Source organism: Quercus robur, chromosome 10, assembly GCF_932294415.1.
Source record: "Quercus robur chromosome 10, dhQueRobu3.1, whole genome shotgun sequence".
In the NCBI taxonomy this organism is placed as follows: domain Eukaryota; kingdom Viridiplantae; phylum Streptophyta; class Magnoliopsida; order Fagales; family Fagaceae; genus Quercus; species Quercus robur.
This window is the reverse complement of record NC_065543.1, coordinates 29,348,939-29,373,959: the sequence shown is the minus strand read 5'-3', so window position 1 is coordinate 29,373,959 and position 25,021 is coordinate 29,348,939. Positions and strand designations below refer to the sequence as shown.

Genomic DNA, 25,021 nt, shown 5'->3' with positions numbered 1-25,021 from the left:
TCTGAGGACCTTTAGTAATCTAAGGATGGGTAAACGCTGTCATAGAAGTCTGCATTAGTGAATGAAGAAATGGGGTCTGGTCATGAGGGTCTAGGAAGGTGGTCCGACTGAGCAAAGCAGAAGTCAGAAGGTGTGGTCTGCCATCCAGAGCAATGTTCCGAGAGATTCTATTGTTAAGGATACACATCATGAAAGCACAGGACAAATGGGAACTATGAAATATTTAAAAAAAAATTGCTACCACCGCATTGAATGCTCTGTAGCAAACTCTCTGACCACATTAATGTGGAAGTGATATCTAAATAGTAATTTTCAGCCTTACAACTACTCCTAGATACTTCAAGAAGGTGCTAATGGGATAGGGATCAACACCAGAAACCTAGTCTACACGTGGAGGGTGGAGAAATATAAAAGAGAAATAATACCCTGAGGAGGGGGGATTGAGAAATTAAAGGAAAAACACTGTATCAACTAGAACTAGACTTGTAATCAAATTCAAAAGAGATATATATATATATATATATATATATATAAGAACACATCTCCTCGGATTGTGCCGATGACAATTTTCTTTGGATAAAACCTGTTTATTTTTGTTTTCAGTTCATCTAAACCCACCATAATTGTTGTCAAATTCATTAGAGCCTAATTTTCTGACCCACTTTCTACAAATTCATTGTATTGGGCTCTTTGGGCCAAGATCCTTTTGACTCTTGGGCTTAGGACTCAAATTGGGTCCTTACAATATATATATATACACACACACACACATGTGAGTAAATACTTACATATAACTAGCATATGAATATTAATTCCAACAAAATATATACAATCAAGGCATGTGAAGTATGTACATAAGTAGCATGTGAGAGAAAGAGCATACAAGTATACTTTACAATAGCATGTGAGTATTTATTTACTATATAGCTAGCATGTAAGTACTAAATGCTATATAAAAATAATCCACAACATAAAAAAATAAATAAATAAATAAAAAGGGTTGGACAAGTAGCACCTTGTTGTCATCCACCATTTTCTCATTTTTATTTATGCAAAAAGATTACAAAAATAAACTCATTATTGCCAAGAAATGTTAGAGACAATGTAAGCTTATAGGGTGTTTAAAGACTCAAGAGAAAGAGCCTTGAACACAAATCCACAAACTACAACTATTCTAAGAAAAGGCTTGGAAATAAAAAGTTACAACTTTAACTTTATTATTTTGGAAAAGCGCATTTTTTTTTCTTAGAAAAGATTTTATTGTGAATACTTATACAAATACAACATAATAAAAAGAAAGGGTTGGAAGAATAACACCTTATTGTCATCCATCAAAATTTTTTTTTTTTCATTTTTGTTTATGTAAAAAGATGAAAAAAAGAAACTCATTAGTGCCAAGAAATGTAAGAGACAATGTAAGCTTATAGGGTGTTCAAAAACTCAAGAGAAAAAGTCTCGAACACAAATCCACAAACTACAACTATTCTAAGAAAATGCTTGGAAATAAAAAATTACAACGTTAACTTTATTATTTTAGGAAAGGCAGATTTTTTTTCTTAAAAAATATTTTTTTTGAAAAGAAAAACATTTTTTTAGTGGTAAAGGTGTTTTATGAAAACATTTTCTTTTTGAAAACCACCCTTTTTTTTTGAAAACATATTTTTGTATGTAGAAAAACATTTTTGAAAACACTTTAAGAAAACTTTGAATTTTTTTTTTTTAAATTTCAGGTCTCCTCTAAAAAAACAGATTTTTAATTTTGCAAACATTTATTTTAAAATAAATTTTTTTGTCTTTTGAAAAACAGTTTTAGGAAAAAACTGATTTTTTCAAAAGAAAGTTTTTTTTTTAAACAGTTCAGATTTTGAAAACAGTTTCCAAAATCAGATTTTTATTTGAAAACAGATTTATAAAAACAGTTTTATATTATCTTTGAAAAACAGTTTATTGAAAACAGTTTTAAAAAACAGATTTCAGAAAACAGATTTTTATTTTTAAAGCAGTTTTTTTTTTGGAAAGCAGATTTTTATTTATTAAGAAAACAGTTTTGAAAACCGTTTTTAACAGATTTATAAAACAGTTTTACATTATGAAAACAGTTTTACAAAGACAGATTTTTTTTTTTAAAGCAATTTTTAAAAAAGAACAGTTTTATATATTTTTTAAAAACAGATTTTTTTTTGAAAAGGTTATATATATATATATATATATATTAAAAAGGTTTCAGGTTCCCCCATAAAAACTGATTTTTTTTTTTTTTAATGTTTCAGAAACTTTTTTTTTTTTTTAGAGGAGAGGAAAAAGCATTTTTTTTAAATGGGGTTTTTTTTTCAAAAAAAAAAAAAAAGGTGGAACTCGAGTTCCATTTGTACAGAATTCGAGTTTCTGAAACTTGAGTTCCATTTTTTTTTTTTAAAAACAAAGTCTAACTAACTAATTAGTTAGTTAAGAAAACAGTTCCATTTGTACAGATTTTTATTTTTAAAGCAGTTTTTTTTTTGGAAAGCAGATTTTTTTTGATTAAGAAAACAGTTTTGAAAACCGTTTTTAACAGATTTATAAAACAGTTTTACATTATGAAAACAGTTTTACAAAGACAGATTTTTTTTTTTAAAGCAATTTTTAAAAAAGAACAGTTTTATATATTTTTTAAAAACAGATTTTTTTTTGAAAAGGTTATATATATATATATATATATTAAAAAGGTTTCAGGTTCCCCCATAAAAACTGATTTTTTTTTTTTAGAGGAGAGGAAAAAGCATTTTTTTTAAATGGGGTTTTTAAAAAAAAAAAAAAAAAAAAAGGTGGAACTCGAGTTCCATTTGTACAGAATTCGAGTTTTTGAAACTTGAGTTCCATTTTTTTTTTTTTAAAACAAAGTCTAACTAACTAATTAGTTCCCTCCACATGCTTTTTTGCTAATATTTTTCTAAAAATATGCTTTTCTGCAAATTTTTTTTCAACTTTTATTATATATAATAATATAATTGTTATAAAACTAAAAATATGTGATTAAACACATGAATCAAAGATGCTCTCTAACTTCCAAACGGTGGTGAGAAAGGAAGCAGGATATATTTTGTAAAGCCCTGCCTGCGTGTCCATTTATAGTAAAACCCTCACTCACTCTCACAAAACCCCGGCCGCTGATAAGAAAGAGAAATGTCAGTCTCAAAATTCCTACGCTTGGGAACCGCTCTCTCCCTCCATAACCGCTTACCTCTCTCCCCACTCCCACTTCTCTTCCCAAAATCCCTACAGTTCCACCCCCGCTACTGTTCCACCGCCTCCTCCGCTGCCGTCGCCGCCGTCGACAGCACAGAATCTCTATGCTCCCCCGACCCCCACCCGTGGCCCGAATGGGTGACCTTCGTGGACCGCTTGAAGTCCAAGGGTTACTTCACCGAATCCTCCTCCTCTCCAACCGATAGCGTTTACAAGGACATGGGAGTCGTGAGAGACGCTTGCCTTAGCTTCGCTCGTGACCGATACGATGTCTTCAAGTAAAACTTTACTCTTCATTTTTCTCATTTCATTTCATTTCTTTTTTTTCATTCCCAAAACAATGACTAATTACATAACATGCATATATAAATAGAGCAAAACAAATAGCAATTAGTGGTTGTAGTAGGTAACTAGTAAGAGAGAAAAAAGGAATTGAGCTAGAGCAGGAGAAAGTAGGTAATTATGCTAAATTCTTGAAAGAAATGGAATGTTGGTTGCTATTTGTTTCGCGCATTGGGACATGTTAGCTCGTGTATACTTACTTGTTTTGTAAGCACTTTATTTAAAATAAAGGAAACGAAGTAAAGTTTGTCGACTGAATATATGTTGAAGGATTTCATGAATTTTAATAGCAAAGAACATTGTAGCTTAGTGACATTACCTGTTCTTTGTTATGAGGAGAACTAGGGTTCGAATCCCTCCTCCCCCATTGTTGTAACTATCAAATTATCAAAATATTTCATGGCTCGTAACAATACTACTATTGGGAAAATCTAGTAGGACAATATTAACATAGGTTAGGCAAAACAAATGATGCACGAGTCTAATGCAATATATGGATTTTGATATTGTGGCATGGTGACATGGCTCAAGGCCAGCCAAGTCTAAGGGCTAAATTTTACGTGTGCCATGTGGTTATTGAAGCTAAATCCACATAAGCATTGAGCTAGGTTTTATTATTTTAAATAAATCTTTAATTTGACCATCCCTTCTTGTTATGCAGATCATTGTCTATAGATGATATTCAAAAAGTTGTTGAGTGCGGATGTCCTAATCTTTACCGGAAAGCTGTTAATTCAGGAAAAAGATTGAGAGCATACGTGCGATTGGATGAAGGGGATGTATGTTATTTCTTTATTTATGATTTCAATTCTATTGTTTAAACTTTTAAGACATATCTCAGAAAACAGAAATGGTTGTACTGTATTGAAAAGTCTGAATTATTTTTCTTTTGCTATATTTTAGAAGACATTTCATTGCCTCTGTATCTGACGTGTTTACTTATGTTCAGGTCTGTAGTACTTGCAGTCTGCGGGGATCTTGTGATAGAGCTTATGTGATTTTGAAGGAAACTGAAGCAGATGCCCGAACTGTGGATATAGTGCGTATATTGTTGTTCTATGCCCTAGATTCACTTGTTCTTTCAGGAGGAGAGAAACCTCCTGGTCGACAGACAATTGAATCTTCTGCAAGGAAGTTGCTTTCTGAGTTGATTGAACTGAGTGAAACATCCCCTGATCCTGCACTTCCAAAGCCTGCTGTTAAAGCTTTGAAACAAAAGGATGACTCTTTGGATTTCATGGATGATGTACCATCACAAGATGTTGAAATGAAGAGAGGGGATTGGATGTGTCCTAAGTAAGTTACATAAAGTTTCTTAATTATGCTTGTGTGTGACCAGTTAACTTGATTCTCTGCTTTTTTCTTAGTTGTTTGAGAAGAGGAGGATATCTCCTCTGCATGTTAGGGAGTCGAAGTAAATGAGTCTTAATTAGAAACTAGCAATCTTATCAGCCTGTGACAGTTAAAACCAAGAAAAGATATTGATATCAAATGATGCTCTCTCTCTAAAAGACTTTTCTGATCGGTCTCTCTCAAATACGTTTTAAGTGCTGCCCCCCATCTTAGCTTAGGAGCCACTTTAAGAGATTGCAAAAAGAGGAGACCTGGATGATTGCAAAAAGAGGAGCCACTTGCATATATCAAATATGCAATTCTGTGATTTCTCCTCTTTTGGATGATTGCAAACTCTTAATTGATCAAATCCCTCAAGTTCGTGTTAAGCACACTTACCGGGAAGCTAACAAATGTGTGGATCGTCTTGCAAAGTTAGGATTGTTTGAATCTATGGATTTTTTTGTTCATTCTTATCCTCCTGTAGAGTTGATCCCTCTGATTGAGGCTGATTCGCTGGGTTCTTGCTGTATCAGGCTTTGTCCTGGTCCTTTTTCTTTCAGTTAGTTTAATATACTTCCCTTTAGACCAAAAAAAAAAATTTATTTACTAGAGAGCTAGGATGAACTCCACCTTAAAGTGGAATTGAATGGACTGAGGGATAGGAACAACTATCACATTTGCCTGTTACCAAAAATAAATAAATAAATGAAAGGAAGAAAACTAATTTCTCTGCATTTAATTACTCATGATCACCTTAAACTTCACATTCTATGTTGCAATAAACTAGGAGAGGCCTTGTCTATACCTCCACCCAACTAGATATGTAGGGCATCATGCGATCAGGATTTTAAAAAAAAAATTTATTTGTCTTATCTGCATCACAAATAGTAGGTCCCTTTTGTTTCTTTTAATCATATTTGGTGCTTCTATTTGTCCATATTGTAACATGTTGGGTTTAATTTAGAAGCCCAATGTTTTTGTACCTATATAATCACTGCTGAATGTATGGTATTACCTACTGAAAACTCAGGGGCCTGTTCTGTTTGCAAGAAAATGTCAAAGGAGGATTTCTTTTTGTCAACAAATTGACATATGACTGACTTGGATCCTTTATATGAGGAGACCATGAGATTGGTTGTTGGCAGCTGTGCCAACTATGATATTGTGCCATTCCTCTATTATTGGTTCAATTGAACTGGCATAAGGAGGTTTGGAGAAAAAAACTAATAGTAGCCTTGGATATTATTAAAATTCCTCAACAATGATATGTGACAAAAGCTTCCCAAAATCTAGTTGCGCAAGAATTGGAGCTTTTGTCATCACTGTTTTGATATATTTAAATGCTTTTCTTTAGTTTGACCACATATCAATTAATCATCAACATAAACAACCACGAACAAACTCAAGAAAGATTTGAGTACAGTACCTATGTCATAACCTGCGCATGAAAGTGCTCGGTGCATTAAAGAGTCCAAATGGCATTACTAGCCAATTGTAAAGCTCATCCAGTGTCTTGAATGCAGCTGTCCACCACTCATTCTAATTTGATGGTAACCCCCAAATCTATTTTGGAGAGCACATAGGATCCAATTAACTTATTGAGATTATTTTCTAATTGAGGAATTGGAAATCAATACTTGATTGTGTTCTTTTTAATGACCCTATGATTTATACACATCCTCCATAGTCATCCTTCTTAGATGTAGGCAAGGCAGGGTTAGTACAAGGGCTTTTGCTTTCACGCACTAAACCTTTGGCAATCAACTCCTCGATCTATCTATGTATTCGTCTTCTTGTAGATATGGCATTCTATAAGCAGGTAGATTTAGCAGATCTTCCCTTGGTACTAATCAATAGCATGTTGAATGCTTCTCATTGGTGGCAAAACTTGTGGTAATTCATCACTAACTAGCTCCTTAAAGTCCACTAAGAGCCGTCGAACCTTAAGGGCACAATCATCAAACTCCAAAAGTTGTAATTTGCTTCCCAACTTTGCAAATCAAGGCAGACATTACTCATTTACTCCCATATCTTAACACTCAGCTTCAAACTTTGTAGCAGTCAAGAAGCCATTAGCCTTGTTGTATTGAGGTCCCGTTTGGGTGGGGTGATTATGGGGGGATGCCAAAGGGGGAAATAGTGCACTTGTTTGGTTGGGGGAGTGATTCTGTTTTCTCCCCAAATTGGGGAGAAAGAGGGGCTTAGATGGGAATTTACACATTTGCCTCTTTGCTCCCTCCACATTAGTTTCCTTTTTATTTATTTATTTATTTTTTTTTATTTATAAATAATAATAATAATAATAATTATTATTATTATTATTATTATTTAAATGTAATAGGGCACGGGAGTAAATTTATACAAACTCCATTTTTTATTCTTTCATTTTTTTTTTTCAACCAAACAAAAAAGTTTTCCATCCTTACACTTTTCCACCCAGACCACCCCCTAGCCAAACACAAATGAGGGAAAATTAATTCTTTTCTATCCCCTCACTTTTCCATCCTCCACCATTTTCTATTCCCCTGCTTTTCCATCCCCCAACCAAATGAAGCCTAAGTGAATATAGTGACTTATTCCTTGAAAGGATGCAAGGTATAGTTTTCATTACCCCTTCAGATTGAGTAAGTATTGGCTCTAATGTGATGGACCATGACACTGTCAATGAATGGAATCTTTCATACAATTTCATTGCATAATCCGTTACAGAAAATGGTTTTGTAGCTTCTCTTCATGTGCTCCTATGTGCTAATTTTTGGCTTGCCTTGTTGAGCCCGTTGCTCTTCATTTTTTTTCCACCATTGAAGCACAGTACCCTACTACCCTTCAATTGAAGCATCACAAATAGCACCTTTCTATCTTCACTCACGGGCTTCTAGTCAAAATACGTCTCTCAACTAGCTTTTTAGTCTACTTGATCCCCTACATGCATCTTTCCAAAAAAACATTAGCAACTTCTATTTTGATTCCCCCATCATTCATTCAAGCAGACGTACCAACTAATCCTCCTATCCACCTTGTGCCACATGTACAGGTACAACATCATGGAAGAGGATTTTGTTGGGCTATGTGGAGCCTGGTTTGTGTTTGATTCAGTTTGTGACCTGATTCTACTTTGACACATGCCAATTTTAAGTGGGTGATTGTTAGAGGCTTAGTCCATGGAGTAGAGGTTTGGGCCAATAGGCCCAAGGCCCCTTTTTTGGCCCCATTGTTTTAGGGTATATATCTGTTGCTTCAAATTAGACTTTACTGTTGTATTGAAAAACTGTGTTGTATGGCCGCCCTTGTATGTTTCTCCCTGACATAGTAAAAACACAGCAACTCCATGGATGTAGGCAAATTGCTGAACCATGTAAATATTGTGTTTAGTGATTGTTTTCTCTTTGTGCAATTTTTCTCAATTTTTTCGTCTCTCACAGGTTTAAAATTAGGTTAAATTCCTAACAGTTTTCTTCTTCTATATCCTCATTCTCCTGACCACCTTCCAGAATATCTTAGGGTTTAATTGCCTATCAAAATCTCCATACAAGCTTTAGCTTGTTTGTGTTGCTAAAGAACTTGTACAACTTGCAAATAAATCTTCAATCATATGCCTCATCTCAGCCATCTCTGTTTCTTGGTCTTGATTTCCTCTACCCCATGACCTCTGCGGCAACCCTTAAAGTTGCAATTTTTGACACAAATCTGAATTTTGTAGATCTAGGATCTTTTTCTTTGATAATACTTGATGTGGTGAGGAGAACTTAGGTATAGTTTAGAAGTTGAGTTTAAGAAGAAACTCCACAAACAAATAAGATTAAAGCAAAGAAAAGATAATTGGATTGAAGATGGAACAATTAAATATCAATGTCTAGACTCAAAGAGCTCAAGACTTATTTGTATATGAAAGTTCATGAGGTAGATAAGAAAAGTCAAATAAATACAAAATAAAAGTCAAATGCTAACTTCATTAAAAATCAGATGCTAGTTGCATGACCTTTTAGTTTTAAAATGCGAAAAACTTGATACTATATTAAACATAACATTGAGAAATAAAAGATTATCATAACAATCAGCTAACTGAAGAAGCAAACCCTTACTACTGCCCCATAATTTTTTCAGTCTTTATTCTTTGTTTCGGCTCCTTTCATCTGTCAAATCCAACATTTTCCAAGTCATATTCAATTCATTAAATCTAGCACATCCTTATACAATTCTGAGCCATTAACCCACTAATCTACCAAACTCAAAGCCCACTAAAGCACAAAGATTCTCTAAATCTGTCCAACATCATGAAGGCAGCTGACTGATATTATTAGACACACACTGCATTTTCCTACCTTTTCATTTGTAAATATGACTTTTATTGATGAAAATAGAAATACCTGGAGGGTCCTAATCTCTCCCTTGGCTGGGTTTTGGATTGGTCTTGTTCAAAGACCGTTAACAGCACTAAGCCTTTTTTAATCCCCCATTCCTACATTTATTATAAAAAAAAATCTCCTCAACCCATTCCTTTCTTTGCTAAAGCTGATTTTGGATGGGTCACACGGACATTATTTTGATGATATTTCAATATGTGTTGTTACCTCTGTTACTAGATATCAGTTTATTTACAAAAAAAAAAGAAAAAAAAGAAAAAAGAGGAAGAAGTAGATATTAGTCTATTTGGATTGGTAAACTGAAGTTGGTTGAGATCATTAGTGATTTTGTCTACTTAATATATAATGGATGTAAATAAGTGTAGACAACAAGAAATTTGCAAGATAGCTGGTTTTTTTATTGGTTAATTTACTTTGTTATTTTTATGACAAGTGCCTTCCATAAAAAGCAATAGGTCGCATGTTTGAGTCCATGAATTAGCCTCTACAAAAAAATGTTGGGGATAAGGCTGCCTACCATGACCCTCCCACCGATCCTACAAAAGTCGGAGTTTTGTGCACTGGATACGACATTTTATTTTTATTTTTTAACTTTGTAATTTGTCTGTGTGATGAGATCACTATAGAATGAGCTTTAAAATGATGGGAAAATTTAATGCCTTTGAGAATTGGGCCTGTTTATTGGAAATTTGTGTTGGTATGATGTCAAAATTTTTTACATTGCATTTCCTTCCTTCCCACTGTGCTTGTAATAACTCATTCCTTTCCAAAATTTTCAAATATGATTTTACTTGTCCATCAACTGATTCCCTTGCTATCTTGTTGCAGATGCAATTTTATGAACTTCTCCAGGAATAAACAGTGCCGAGAATGCAATGAAGATGGCCCTAAAAAAGTTGGTATGGGTGATGTTGAAATGAAAAAAGGAGATTGGACCTGTTCTCAGTAAGTCCCCTTGTGTGTTATCAGCGGTGTATCATAATTAATGATAAATCTTTAACAAGGAGTTGTATTTACTTTTTATTTTCCTTACAACAAGTGGGGGTGGGAGGATTTGAACCCAAGTTATCCTCATGGGAAGAATTTGGCAATGCCACTGAGGCGCAAAGCTCTTGGCAGTTGTTGAGTTCACTTTTCCAACTATTGTCTGTTGACAATCACCTAATGATGCTATATGCTGTTCTATATGTAGGACTATCTTTAATGTCATGATTTTCTAATTTTGGAATTGTTTAGTTGATGCTGCTGAAAATGCCTTGAACTGTGTGAAAGATTTGCCTGAGATCATTCTCAAGCAGTTTGTTATTGTCATTGCCTTATTATGATTTAGTGGTGTGGATCATAATTTTACCTATTCAAAAAAAGATTTAGTGGTGTGGATACAATGTTCATATTTCAATGGGGATGTGGGGTGTCACATGATGTCTTTCATAAATATTAAATACTATCATAGAGGCCAGGCTTTTCTTCTGTACCTTTGTGAATATTCTATATTCAATGTTTCATCTGCGTTCTGGCATTTGGGAGAATGTAGATGCAGCTTGAAGAAAGATTCATGCTGAAAGTGATATTTGGAACCGGGTTTTTATTACCAAAAATTATTTGACTTGCCTTCTGCACTCTTGAAATAAATAAGAGTTGGGTATATATTGTAATTCTGGAATAGATGCTTAAAAAAGTAGAAATTGAAGTCATTTCAACGGGAGTATGGTATCCAATTTTTGGTTGGGAGAAGTTATTATATTGATTTCATGATGTTGTGGGACTTTTTTTGGACTCATTTCTCTTACATAGGTCTATGCTATTTTAGGATGGTAAGTTTGATGTGTAACTCTACCATGTTGAGAGGATCCAATGGTGAACAGCATCAATGCAAGAGTAAATGGTGTAGTAAAGTTTTGAGAAGAGTTGCATTTTTTGTTTTGACAGCTGCTTTGGGAAAATCTTATCAATAAGAGAAATGTTTTGGTGGTTAGAATGGTAAAATTCATTGTCCAATCCTACTATGACGCGTTGAGAGGATCCAACAATAAATTGTTTCCATGGAAGATAGATGGCATGGAAAATTCTGATAGGAGTTGCCGTTTTTGTTTAGGGCTGCTTTGGGAAAAATCTAAACAGTTGATAAGCTAATCACAAGGAATATCATTTTGGTGGATTGGTGTTTCATATGTAATAGCCAATAATACAATTGATCATCTATTGATTCATTGCACCATTGCTAGAGAGCTATGGTCTTTTATCTTCCCCCACATTTGGGATATGATGGGTAATGCCAAAAGGATTCTTGAGTTCTACCTTTGTGGAGAGGAATGTTTGGTTGAGATCGTGATAGTTTCATTTGGAATGCAGCTCCTGTTTGCCCTATTTCAACTATTTGGAGAAAGAGGAACTATCACACATTCAATGAGTTTGTGATGATGATAATGGAATTTAAATCTTTCTTTCAAAGATATTTGTGTTAGTGGATACTTGCTTTTGAAGGTATTCCTATTCTATCTATTGTAGATTTTATTAATAAACTTTTGCATATGGCCATTGTGTCTTAGGATTCACCCTTTTTCAAATAAAATTTTCCTACATATAAATGTAGGTATGTCAGGCAAAGGTAGTCTGTTGACTATCAGGTACTAACTGTTGATTGGATGGTTTTTATAAGACTTTAGTTTATTGTAATTTGTAGCTTTTAATGGTTTTTGGTCTTCTCTTCTCATTCGTTAAAGCAATTATGAATTTTTATACTTCATTATATGATTTCTTGTTGATAATTTTTCATAAATTATTGGTTTGGCAATAGTTTCAATCAGGCTTAGAACCATGCTTTAATGCTTCCACTTTTCTTTTACTTGTCAGTCAATGATTTTCTCACTCTATCACATGCCAATGGATGTTAGTAGATGCAGTATAATATTACATAAATTTTTGCTTTTATGGTTTTACCTATAAATACGTGGTATAACATATAACGTTTAGTTATCTTTTTTTTTTTTTTTCTTTTTTTTTTGACAAGATAGTTATCTGATATGGTTTGGCAATTAGTGAAACTTTATTTTTCATGTTTGATATACTACTACCAGTCATGCTGATGATAACTTCTCTCCTGTCCCCTCCCCTGGTTTTCTTTCTCTAGTCCATTGTCATCAATTGCTTGACTTTAACGCGTCACATACTTTTCTTGGTAAGCTGACTGATGCCATTGGGATTTGTTACAGATGCGATTTCATGAATTTTTCTAGGAACATACGTTGCCTAAAGTGCAAAGCGGAGGGGCCAAAGAGGGTTAGTGCAGACAAGGTTGAAATGAAAAGAGGAGATTGGAACTGCGAGCAGTATGTTTCCTATATTTCTTTTCTGGCCAATCAAAATAAACTTTTACTTTTCTGGAGAATGAGCGCTAACCTGGCACCTCCTCCCCTTTCAAGTATTAGGTGGAGGGTGAGGTGGTGGGTGCAAGACCCACCAGATGCATGTAACTTATCAATAAAAAAAATGATATAAACCTCTATCACTACTTAGTGTAGCTCTACTCTCTTAAAGGCTATTAATAGCTTTTTGTGTCATATTTGGTGTTTACAGTGTTGTATTTTCCTTATATGGGTTTCCTTTTTTTTGGTGGGTGGGGGACCTGGGGATTTGGAATTATTTTGATCTGATCAAATCTATTTTGCTGCAAAGTGTTCCAAAAAATATGCTTCAAGCCAAATTAGAAGAGTTATGCATGCATATGTAATGGTCCTGCTCTCACACATTTCTTTGTGCATCCTTGTGAAACATCAAGTTTGAATAATAGAAGCTACAAGATGTGGAAGAGATTCCTTTAGTCGCTCTTGAGAAAAGTCCTAGTTTACCAAACCTGTTTATAGTATGTCCTCAATTCATCATTTATAAAAGTATTTGTTGTACACTCTGCTCTTGTGAGCATATTCTGCTTCACATCTTTTTTTTATTTATGTAATTATATTATACTTCATTTTTTTTTTGTGCAATGAATGATAAATAATAATAACAAAAAATATCAGGCCAGTCTCTACCTTGGTTACTGTAAGAAGTGTTAAGAGGAGGCCTGAGAATAATCTAGTCATAGGATTATCATTTTTGATGAGGATTATGATCCATCTACTTTTGGTCATCACCGTTTCTGTTAGGCTAATATATTGTTTCTTTGTGAATTGGTTCTATCCTCATGAATTAGCTTCTTTCTGTAGGTGTGGTTTTATGAACTTTGCTAGTAATAGGAACTGTTTACGCTGCCGAGTGGCACGTCCTAAAAGACAGTTAAACCCTGGAGAATGGGAATGCCCCTCGTGAGTTTCTCTCTCTCTCTCTCTCTCTCACGCGCGCACACACAGCTCATATCAAATTTCAATATTGACTGAAGAATTTATTAACACATGGGTTGCTTTCTGTAGATGTGATTTCTTGAATTACAGAAAGAACATGGTATGCCTGAAGTGTAATTGTGAACGCCCCAAGGAAGCTGCAGCAGCTTCTGAGTATGAGGAGCAGTTATGGAAGCAGCCTCACTAGTGGTTTTTATCAGAAGGTCAAAAGACTTGGTTTTTGTGTATTTTGCCCAAGACGTGACCTTGGATGCTCATAATATCAGGTTGGTGACCAAAGAGTGCAAAATTAAACTGAAAATATTGATGACCAAAAGTGAGAACAATTAAGCAGAAACTGCTCGTCTCTCACCAAGCTCTGTTTATTATGATGTTTTTCGGGCTTCCACAATTAGTTTTGATGTTTCCCCAATTCTGAGAAATTCATTGGTATGAAGGATTTGGTGGTTGTCAGGTTACTTGAGTAATGTATAGCTTGCGAATGGAAGTAAGCATTGTGTCTGTAGATTCCTGTTGTTTCCATACTGTTAAGGCTCTCTGCTTTCACTAAACATGATCAGTATTCACAAATCATCTGATTTAATAGCGCATGAGTGGTCAATATCCTTATAGCTCAATTGTCACTTAGTTTTTACAACAGAGACGTCTCCGGTTAAAATCTACCTCCCCTCACTTTTGAATTATCAAATAAAATAAAATAATAAAGCATGAGTGATAGGAAGAAAATGTGCGTTAAAAAAATATTTAGAAGATTTATAGGCTCCTAAAGTTTCTGTCAATATTTGGGCTGCAGAAACAAGGAGCATTGGCTAATGTAGTTTAAAGGCGTTAACATTCATGGCAGTTGAATTTCCGAGAATCAAAGAGTAATTAAATAAATAAGAAAAGAATTATGGTCAAAATGCAAAAAACACCCATGAGGTTTAGGTCCATTGCAAATTGATCCCTGGGGTTTCAATTTTTTCCTTATAACTCCCTCGTGTTTTCATATCTGAAAAGACTGATTGACTCTTATATATTGGAAAATTTAAAATAATATTTTTTTTTTCAATTTTTCCAATCTTTTGTCTACCAATTATATTTAGGAGGATTGTATGACTTTTAATAGCCAAGAGCATTGTAGTTTGGTGATATTACCTGTTTTCTGTTATGAGGAGATTTGGGGTTTTAGGGTCCGTTTGGATACAGCTAAAAACTGAAAACTGAAACTGAAAACTGAAAAACAATGTAGCGAAATAATTTTTAAATGTGTGAATAGTATCGTGGGACCCATTTTTAATGAAAAAGTTGCTGAAAAGTGAAATTTGTGGGTCCGTGAACAATACACGATGTGCTGTGATTGGTCCAAAAAAATTTGAAAAGTCAAAGTTTGCGGCTACTGTTCATTAAACAGTGCATGAACAGTAGCCGCAACACCCAAAACGCTCCAAAACGCGTGAAAAAAAAAAAAAAAAAAAAAAAAAAAAAAAAAAAAAAAAAAAAAACGTAAACGCAGACGCAGAAGTTTTCATCCCAATCCAAACGCAACCTTAATCTTCCTTCCCCGTTGTGGTAATTATCGAATTATCAAAAAAGAAAAAGAAAAAGAATCATGATTCATAATAATCCTATTAGGACAATATAAAGCAGTTTAGCCAAAACACATGTTGCTTCAAAAAGTGAAGCTCTTGGTAATATAAGTCCTCGATGATGAAGAGTCTAATGCAATTTAATGCAATATTGGATGATGAGAATATGGCATGGTGACATGGCACAAGACTAGCCAAGTCTAAGAGCTAAATTTCACATGTGCCATATGGTTATTGACTTATTGTAGCCAAATCCACATAAGCATTGAGTTGGGATTTTTTATTTCTTTAATTCAAAGGTTTGGTACATCTCTAGTACTTTAAAAAAAAAAAAATATATTTTTTTGTTTTAATGAGAGATTGCTACATTACCCACTAACTAAATAAAATGTAGGGATTAAAATCCATTACCACTTGTCATTGTATATTTAAAACAAAAGGTCATGTCTAATTAAAAATATTCTGGAAGTAAGCTAAACTCATAATTCAACATCACTGTTTGTTATTCAAATCAATGTCTATATATGATATTCAAACAGTTATTAAGGGTGGATATCCGAATCTTTACCAGAAAGCTGTTAATTTAGGAAAAAGATTGAGAGCCTATGCGTGATTGGATGAAGGGGATGTTATTGGATGGAGGGAGACTTGGACAAGGGGGGGGGGGGGGTGGGGGTGGGCAATGGCCCCCCTAATATATATTTTTTTAAATATTAATATATATAGGTACCAATTTTAGCAATTTTGTTCTATAAAATTGCACTTTGCCTCCCTTTACAATATCATTGATTCTTTTAAGAGTACTACTATAGTTACAAACTTTTTTACAATATTTTTACAAATTGTTGAGGTAGTAAATTCTTATTGGTTTGCATCTGGACCCATAACTTACATCACATTTTTAGTCACTAATAACCACTTACTACATTAACAATTTGTAAAAAAGTTTGCAATTTTAGCATTTTCCTCCTTGTAAAGGCTAGATCTAAGATCTAAAACAAAATAAACAAGTCCAAAAAATTACCCAACAACAAAAATTACCAATAATATAGCTAAAAACAATTAAGTTCAATTAACCAATTTTACCAAAAACAAACAACCTGGCTTTTTAACAAATTTTAAACCAAATAATTCTGTTCATACCTAGACGCACACATAAAAAACATAAAAATAAAAAAATAAAAAACTATTAGCTGTTAAGCAACAAAGCCAGAGGCTAGAGTCGCTGCACGTAACCAACAGTAAAGCCGCCCCCTCTAACCTCAAGTCTTGGCTCCGTCCATAGGGATGAATGTTATTTCATAATTTATGATTTCAATTATTTAAATTTATCAATCTATTGTTTAAACTTTAAACTTTAAGATAAGACATATCTCAAAAAACATAATTGAATGTATCGAAAATGTTGAATTCTTTTTCTTTATGATATTTATTAGATCCATGACTTTATTTATCTATAATATTATTTAAGAGACTTCCCTTGTTTGGAATTCTCAATTTAGATACTCAAAATATCTTCAAATTCATCAGTTTCTAAGGCTTAAATCATAGAGTTAAACATGTAAAATTAGTAATTTAAAAACTTCTAATTATTAGCTAAATTTAAAAAAAAAAAAAAAAGTTTTTTCTCCCACCTCCACATTTCTCTCTCACATTTGTTGTCAAATACTAATTCAACTTCTTCTTTTTGAAAAAAATATAAAAAATAAAACTGCATTTTTCCCCCCACAAACGTCCATTTTTTTTTTATTATCACTAACCTATTTTTTTTTCCACCTCCATATTTCTCTCTCCCATTAGTAGTTAAGTATTAACACAACTTCTTCTTTTTAAAAAAAAAAAAGAAAAATTGCTATGAGTAAAACGTATAAACTCAAAAAGTAAAAAGCCTCACCACACATGCGAAGCGCATATGATGAAGCCAGTATTTATAATCAACATGTTGATTACTTGATTTACATGATTAGATCCATACATGTTAAATTATGGTTTTCATGTAAGATTTCATGCTAACCCATACTTACCCATTTTTCATCTCTTGAATAAAACTTGCAATGTTTCTTTGATTGACATGATTAAGTAATCTTGGTAATATATAAATCAATCCATGGTAATTTAAGCATGTAGTTAAGTCTCCTTATTCCATGAAATGGTGAATATAAACATGTGTATTTGAGATTTAATGAATATACTTGGAAATGTATGATAACATGCATGTAAATTAATTGGTATGAGATTAATTGCAAGTAAGAATAATATATTTGATAAATTCTATCTTATTTCCATGAATAATTGAGTTGATTTTACTTGTAGTTTTTCTCATGAATTAGAATAAGGTGTGAGTATTTATTTATATACTAACGTTGTAGTTAGCACTATTTTCCGAAATTACTATCCAACTTGTTTTGAAAATAATCTAAAGAGAAGGTCAACTTTGGGAAAAAGGGCCCAAATTTTCTTCTTTTCATTTGATTACACATTGAAGTGGCATGCATCTATTGTAATCTCCTATGGAAAATTATAGCAAATACCATAAATAGAGCAGCAAAAGTGCCGACCCTCTAACAAAATTGAACAAAAATGATGAGCACACAATCAATTGCACATATCTTCTATCACTTCGGTTTCAAAAGAAATTGCACACATCTTCTTGCCTGCTAGCAATGTGATAATATCTCCTTGCCAAAAAAAGTCCAATAATTTCATCGTATCCAAAATCTGGCAAGTAGCAAAAATAAGAATCACAAATTACTGAACTAGTATGGCCCATGTCACAAATTATTAAAAAAGAAAAAGAAAAAAAAGTATATGCCAAATTGCCAATGAATTAAAAAGAAAAAAAAATACAGCTATAAACAAGTTCCATAGAGAAAGAGAGAGACTGTGACTTACACCATAAATCAGGAAAAAAGAACCCTGCAAATTCATCAAAGCTGCCACTTTCACGGGGATTCCTCTTCCTCACAATCAGAGTTTCCTTGTAATTGTGTGCTTAAATTTCCAAAAAAATTTCCCAAACTTAGAGTGAATCTTTCAATTAGATTAGAGTGTCGAATCCTTTTTGGTTGTGGTATGTTTACATCATTAGAGTTAGAGGTACCTTCTCCACCACTAGGTCCAGCCTCATCCCCACCAAAGTCATCATGACTTCGCTTAATTTTGGTATTTTTTGTTGAATCTTCTAAATCATCGTCATAAGGAGTGATGCTACAGCTGCTAGGCCTAACCATATTTTGTTTGAGATCTTCAACATCCTGCTCAAATACCAAATGGGCACCACATTTTGTAACCTCCAAGCCTAGACCATCGGTTTCAAATAAGATCTCAATCTGACTGAATCCATTATCATCAACTTGATTCAATGCTTGTTTCCAGCCCCTATTGAAAAATAGAGAGGGAAAATATTCCAACCAAAGGTGATGCGATTTAATCTTACAAAATTCATCAAATAAAGGAAAGTTCAATATGGTACATTCATATTCGTTGGCTCTAAGAACACACAAGCTCATGTGTAATTTTGGAATATCTCCAATTAGGTTGGTTAACTGGATGATGCTCTTGGAATATAAAAACAACACATATAGCAATTCCCATCAATTTATTACATAAATCTGATGGCACTTGTGCACTTATTGACTCTCCCACACTTTGATGGCTAAACCAATTTGGAATTTCACTTCCAGGAATTTGGAAACCACATGACTCTCCGTCTAGCTTACAGTGTTTCTGAAACAAACAAATCATGATACTTAGAACTTTACATGAGAGAGAGAGAGAGAGAGAGAGAGAGAGAGAGAGAGAGAGAGAGAGAGAGAGAGAGACCTTGATGACATAACGTCTTAACATTGTTAACAACATGTCACTGTAGCCTTGATTCTCAATCAATTTGTCACAATTGAGAAGACAAAATTCTGGATGAAACTCATCTTCTGGTCTGAATGATAATGTTTCCAATGAGGTACACTCTGTTGCATCAATTGCTTTAATACTTAATGGAAGCTTGGGCAATGATTGAAGACTCGTGCAACCACTCAAATGAAGCCTTTGCAGTTTAGATAGTTCAATGATGCTTTTAGGAAGGCAAACAAAATTATTTCCTCTTAGATTTAAATTTTCTAAAGATGACATGGAGCCAACAATATAAGGAATTGCTTGAAGATTGCAATAACTTAGATCCAGATCGGTCAAAGACCATAAGCCAGATAAAGAATGCTCTAACATAGCCATGGGATTTGGACTTCTTCTTCTGTGCATTAAAGGAAAACTGAGGAACTTATTTGATGATTTAGGTGATAACTCTTTACATCCATGTAGATGTAGTACTTTTAGATAATTTAAGGAAGGTAGCTCTCTTATAGCAGTTTCACTTAGATCAAGCTCCTCCAAACCTTCAAGATTCCCCAAGTTCTCTGGTAATTTGTAAAGTTTTGAGCAGCCAGATAAACTAAGAGTTTTTAGAGACGTCAAACTACAAATGGCATCAGGAAGACTTGAAAGGTTTTTGCAGTATCCTAAATCCAATTTAATAAGCCCAGTTAAATGCTCCACAAATAATGGTAGATCTTTGATAGCAGTCTTGTTCAAATAAAGCTCTGACAAACGTGACATATTTCCCACAATCTCAGGAAACTTCTTCAATCTTGAACAACCAGAAAGAACAAAAATTTCAAGAGATTCCAAGTTGATCTTGTGTGGAAAGCTTTCAAGGCGTTCGCAACCATTCAGATCCAATCGAATAAGCAATTTAAGATTTCCAAGAGATTCATGAATCTTATACAATCTTGTGCAATGTCGAAGAATTAGTTGCTTAAGATTTGGGACTCCACTAAGGTTCGGGGTTTCAATCAAGTTTTGAGAGTCACTCAAGTCTATGAGTTTTAACCCGTCTAAATTCTGCTATAAACAAATAATTAATTAGATAAACTCAAGGCTTAACGAAAAGGAAGCAAATACACATTTGCATAAATGAAAATCTTACCATAGTTCCTTTCCACAGTTGTTTGATGTTGCTGCAATGCATTATGAATTCAACAAGTTTGTTTGGTTCGAAACTTCTGGGCATAGATTTTAAAGGATATCCATGCCATTCTATAATGCGTAACTCATTAGGGAGATAATTGAGTCCTTGTGGAAGTTGCACATTACCTTTAATTTGGCCTTGTAGTAGTTGCACATTACCTCTAATGAGGCCTTGTGGAGCTTGCACATTACCAATTTTAAGCAATCTCAATTTTTTCATCTTTGAGAAGGCTTCAGCATTCAATTGTTCCTCTTTATGAATAGGTATTTTTAGAACTATGCCTTCAACTACCTCTGTTCCCTAATGACCAAGAATGACGAGTTTATAAAAATTGGAAATTTTAGAAGAATATATATATAAAATTTCATGTTTTGATTAGTAACTTACTGTATTATTCTTCAACACATGAAGGATATCGTCATATAGCCACAACCTACTACGTCCACCCGGCTCTCTAGGAGATTCACGACGAACAATTTCTTGACCCATTTCTTGTAGCAAATCATGCATCCACAAAGTTCCCATTTCATTAATGGTAATGAGACATTTGTCCATAAGAACATCAATATTATAGTCTGGATAGTAACCAAAACTTTCAAGTATATCTCTTTTGCAATATACATCCTCTCCTTTGAAGAAACATGCAATATCTAAAAATAGTTCTTTTTGTGTATCCATTAGCCCATCAAAATTTATTTGAAGTATATCCATAATGTTGCTATCAAGTTCTGCTTTTAGTTTATCTCGTGCACTCTTCCATGCATCCATTCTTCTACCAAATAATGCAGAACCTAATACTTTAAGTGCTAAAGGAAGGCCATTAGCATAATTCACAAAATCCTTAGACAAATCCCCATAATTTTCCTCAGGATGGGGTTTCTTGAAAGCTCTACAACTAAAAAGCTCCAAAGCTTCATCATCATTCAACCCTTTAGCTATATATATATCATCCATTCCATGTCTTCTCAACAAATGGCTATCTCTACTTGTTACAATAATTCTACTCCCTAGACCATACCAATCATGTTTCCCTGCTAATGCTTCTAGTTGTTCTTCTCTGTCCACATCATCAAGAACAATAAGAACCTTCTTATTACGTAATCTGTTCCCTAAAAGATTGACTCCCTCACGAACATCCCATATGTTTATCTTGCTTTCCATAAGGATTTTAGAAAGAAGTTGTTTTTGTAAAGAAACTAGACATTGATTTTTAGTTTCTTCTCTAATATTAGCAATAAAGATGCTAGTTTCAAAGTTACTAGAAATTTTTTTATAAATTTCTTCTGCGAGAGTTGTTTTACCCATTCCTCCCATCCCGCAAATCCCTACAAAGCGAACACTACTCAACCCTTCATTCAAATATAGATCCAACATTTCTTTCACACGGGAGTCTATTCCAACAAGGTCCTTAGAATCAGTACTTGAGAATTTGCAATTCAATTCAGTAAATATGCTTTTAAGAATTTCTTGGATAACTATTGATTCATGCCTACAAAGAAGACAGCAAAACAATCATTTTGATGAGACAAAGTTCATCACATTATGAACATAAAACAGTTAGCATAACTATAATCTTAGCAAAATGAGACAAAGTTAGCCACATTATGAATACAAAATATTTAAGATAAATACAATCTTATTTCGTTCAGTAGTTAAAATGGAATTCAAAAAGTGTATAATATAGCACTATTTGAGGTCTGATTTGTTTGGCAAATCATACAGACTAATAGAGAACCATGTGGTTACTTATTTAATGAGTTATAAGAGTGAACTTAATTTTATTAGTCCTTTGTCTTATGCTTCTTTGATTTCTATTTTTGTACACTTTTTTTGTCTTTTTTTTTTTTTTTCATAATAAGAAAAAAGATGATAACTAATAGACCACTGAACTATTTAAGCTTCGGGCCTATTTACTTGTTCATGATGTTTTTTAGAACCAGCTCATCAAAGCTATTCTGCAGCAAATGTGAATTAGTGAGACAATGAGGCTAAAAAGATTAGTCATCATCAGTTGTTGTGATAAGTGTCATGGTTAAGGTCGTGCACTGTTGCAAATCATACCAATAGCCTTTTGAATCTGAAATTTACAGCTTTCAAAATGCTTCCCATCTGTTTATTTCCAAAATGTAGACATTCCTCGGAAATATAGAGAACAACCCAAACCTGTATTTTCACCTAAGTGTAAACATTCCTCGGAAATTCCAAGGAAGAAGAAATAAGATTCAAGTCCTAACACATCACACAAACTTGACTTCTAAGTTCTGGCACTATATTTTCAATTCTCTTTGTGGAAATACTGTTTTAGACTCAACTGTTGGTCCTAAAAGCCCATCTCTAACAAATTAATTGCCTTGGATACAAGCCCAACCCATCAACTAGGGTCTTCGAATTTTAGCCTATACAATAAGCTTGTTAATTATATATGGGACAAACTGGCAAAACTTAAGTATAGTTTCTCAAGTGCAATACAATAGATTTTTCTAATTAAATTCAAATATATGACTACATTGACCAACAAAACATAAACAATGTTATCTTTTCTAAGGACAATTAGATTTAATGCAACTTTGTGTTTGAATTTAATTCGAGAACCAAATATACTGTGCTCAACAGGGGCGGAACTACAGTGGGGCAGGAGGGGGCCATTGCCCCCCCCCCCCCCCACCCCCCCAAAAAAAAAAAAAAAAAAAGCATGTATATATATATATATATGTTGAAATTTTAAATTTTGGTTCTAATAGACCCCCCAGTTAAAAAAAAAAAAAAAAAAAAACTGGTATACATATGTAATTTGAAAAATTAAGATTTGCCCTTAAATATATATATTTTTGGATCTCCTCTGAAATAGTGCCGAGTTCCATTTTGATAAATGCGTTAAAATGTTTAAGAAACACTTATTTTATATGTAGTATTTTGTTAAATATGAAATAGATGTTAGTTTTTATTTTCATAAAAAAAAAAAAAATTATTTTAAGCTTTGCCCCCCTCAGATTCGAATCCTGGTTCCGTCCCTGGTGCTTAAGGTATTGTACCTAAATTTTAGCCTTAAGTATATATGTCTAAGCAAAATTGTCCTAATCATGGCCTAGTATGAGTCTTACCGAGTTCTAGTCTTTCTTTGTCCATATTGAGTAATTCAATAATAGAATACCACGCCTCATAGGTTCTTCAGCCAAAGTCCAACTTGATCTTATAATTTCCCAAGTTCATAATATACATTTAGGGGACAAGCTGAAAGTTTCTCTAGTTGGATTGGACTTGAAAAAGCTAATAAAATTAGTCTTGTTAATGAACAGGAAAGTCAGCAATAGAGTTTTAGTGTAGAAAATTATGATATTGATAATAATTCGAACAAAATTACTCAGCAAAAGACAGATGTTACCTATCATGTAAATGCCATCCGGAGATATTGCCCACTTCTTTCAAAGCACCTTTCCATGCTTGTACATCTTCAGTGCTGACCTTAGGATCTTTTTCATGTTTAGCAAAGGCTTCAACGAGAGTTCCCATCTGGTTCCGTACATCAGAGGGATCCAAATGGTAAAATACCGGCAAAACTGTCAACCCGATCACCTTCATGCATCCAACAATCTTTGCTAGTTCAATCAAGCACCACCTTGAAGAAGCGTAGTTTGGTGAGAGAACAACGATCGCATACTTGGACTCTTCTATTGCTTTCAAGAGTTCTGCAGAAATATATTTTCCTCGCTCAAGTTCCTCATCATCCCTAAAGGTGATAATACCTTTCTGTTTCAAAGCAGTATAAAGATGGTCTGTAAAAGTCTTGCGGGTGTCAAAACCGCAAAAACTAAGGAAGACATCATATTTCCAAGAAGAAGAAGAGGAAGAGGAAGAGGAAGAGGAAGAGGAAGCTATTTGAGTGGCCATGGAAGCAACTGGAAATTCACCAGCTTGTAAAACGATGTACCAGATAACCAGAGAATGTTAACAGAGTTGGAGAATATAGGAACAAAAATAAGAGAATTTTAGTGTCTATCGATGAATTTGCAAATTAGGATTGAGATTCTCTGTATTTTAACTGGCAGGCACTATGAGAAAGATAGTCAACAATTCATTTTATTATAGTGTTTGTGTGCAAGTAGCCGCCCTCCTCTTCCTGGTCACCCACCGTCATAATTGTTAAAGGAAACTAGCCTCATCGCATGGACGTAGCCAAAAAAAAAAAAAAAAAATTTCCTGTTTTTATTTTATATATATAATTTTTATTTTGAGAATCTAATTTATAAGTATTTTTTTTTAAATGAATTTAATTTATAAGTGGATAAAGTAATTTGAAAAATTACAAGAGAGTACCTATAAAAAAAAAAAAATACAGGAGAGTAGTCCTATTTTTTAGGCGATGAATATCCTTTAGTTTTGTCTCTACTTAAATATAGAGATGTAGGGTCATTTTTGAACTAAAAAATGAGGAATCCAAACAAAGAAAACCCCTTAAATAGTAGTATCGACAAGCATATAAAAGTCTGCACGTGCAAAGGTTTTAGAGTTTTAGGTAAGCAAGTGGCACTGACTAACCCCACTAGCTGTTTATATATATATATATATATATATATCAATTCCCCCATAAAATCCTATAAAAAAAAAATCCCCATAAAATGTTTTAAAAAATAATTGATTAATGTGTGCCGCCTAAGCCATACATTAATCAGACCCAAATATATATAAAAAGAGTGTGACAATTATGTGTTAATTTTGTTGGGGACAAGATTATACAGTAAGAAAGCTGCAGCCTGCATATGATTTATTGGTACACTATTTGTAATCCAAAATTTCTTGGAGGGCTAAACTGAAATCTATACAAATATA

At 33.6% G+C, this 25,021-nt stretch overlaps 2 protein-coding genes across 4 annotated transcripts; one reads left to right on the top strand and one right to left on the bottom strand.

Moving 5' to 3' along the window:
• Positions 1–3,064: 3,064 nt before the first annotated feature.
• LOC126702254 (zinc finger protein VAR3, chloroplastic) lies at positions 3,065–14,217 on the top strand. Of its 2 annotated transcripts, XM_050400926.1 has the most exons (7): positions 3,069–3,503; positions 4,229–4,346; positions 4,517–4,863; positions 10,095–10,211; positions 12,479–12,595; positions 13,472–13,570; positions 13,676–14,217. In XM_050400926.1, exons 1-7 carry the CDS (start codon positions 3,163–3,165, stop codon positions 13,791–13,793), a joined length of 1,257 nt encoding a protein of 418 aa, XP_050256883.1. In that variant the 5' UTR covers positions 3,069–3,162; the 3' UTR covers positions 13,794–14,217. The 2 variants fall into 2 exon arrangements, with proteins under 2 accessions (XP_050256884.1, XP_050256883.1); XM_050400927.1 differs by lacking the exon at positions 12,479–12,595 and having other exon boundaries at positions 3,065–3,503.
• Positions 14,218–17,607: 3,390 nt separating this feature from the next.
• Positions 17,608–24,311, bottom strand: LOC126702127 (disease resistance protein RUN1-like). Of its 2 annotated transcripts, none has more exons than XM_050400762.1 (6): positions 23,577–24,311; positions 20,582–21,683; positions 20,153–20,494; positions 18,997–20,070; positions 18,067–18,900; positions 17,608–17,892 (listed from the first exon to the last, which is right to left on the bottom strand). In XM_050400762.1, exons 1-5 carry the CDS (start codon positions 24,080–24,082, stop codon positions 18,664–18,666), a joined length of 3,261 nt encoding a protein of 1,086 aa, XP_050256719.1. In that variant the 5' UTR covers positions 24,083–24,311; the 3' UTR covers positions 17,608–17,892; positions 18,067–18,663. The 2 variants fall into 2 exon arrangements, with proteins under 2 accessions (XP_050256719.1, XP_050256720.1); XM_050400763.1 differs by having other exon boundaries at positions 18,997–20,067.
• Positions 24,312–25,021: the final 710 nt, after the last annotated feature.

Excerpts from the sequence above, each read along its gene's own strand:
- LOC126702127 (XM_050400762.1), bottom strand. The coding sequence starts at position 24,082 with ATGGCCACTCAAATAGCTTCCTCTTCCTCTTCCTCTTCCTCTTCCTCT. Across the intron at positions 20,495-20,581 it reads ATGTGTTGAAGAATAATACA|GGAACAGAGGTAGTTGAAGG; the intron begins GTAAGTTACTAA and ends CTTGGTCATTAG. Across the intron at positions 20,071-20,152 it reads AACTGTGGAAAGGAACTATG|CAGAATTTAGACGGGTTAAA; the intron begins GTAAGATTTTCA and ends ATTTGTTTATAG.
- LOC126702254 (XM_050400926.1), top strand. The coding sequence starts at position 3,163 with ATGTCAGTCTCAAAATTCCTACGCTTGGGAACCGCTCTCTCCCTCCAT. Across the intron at positions 4,864-10,094 it reads GGGGATTGGATGTGTCCTAA|ATGCAATTTTATGAACTTCT; the intron begins GTAAGTTACATA and ends ATCTTGTTGCAG. Across the intron at positions 13,571-13,675 it reads GGAGAATGGGAATGCCCCTC|ATGTGATTTCTTGAATTACA; the intron begins GTGAGTTTCTCT and ends TGCTTTCTGTAG.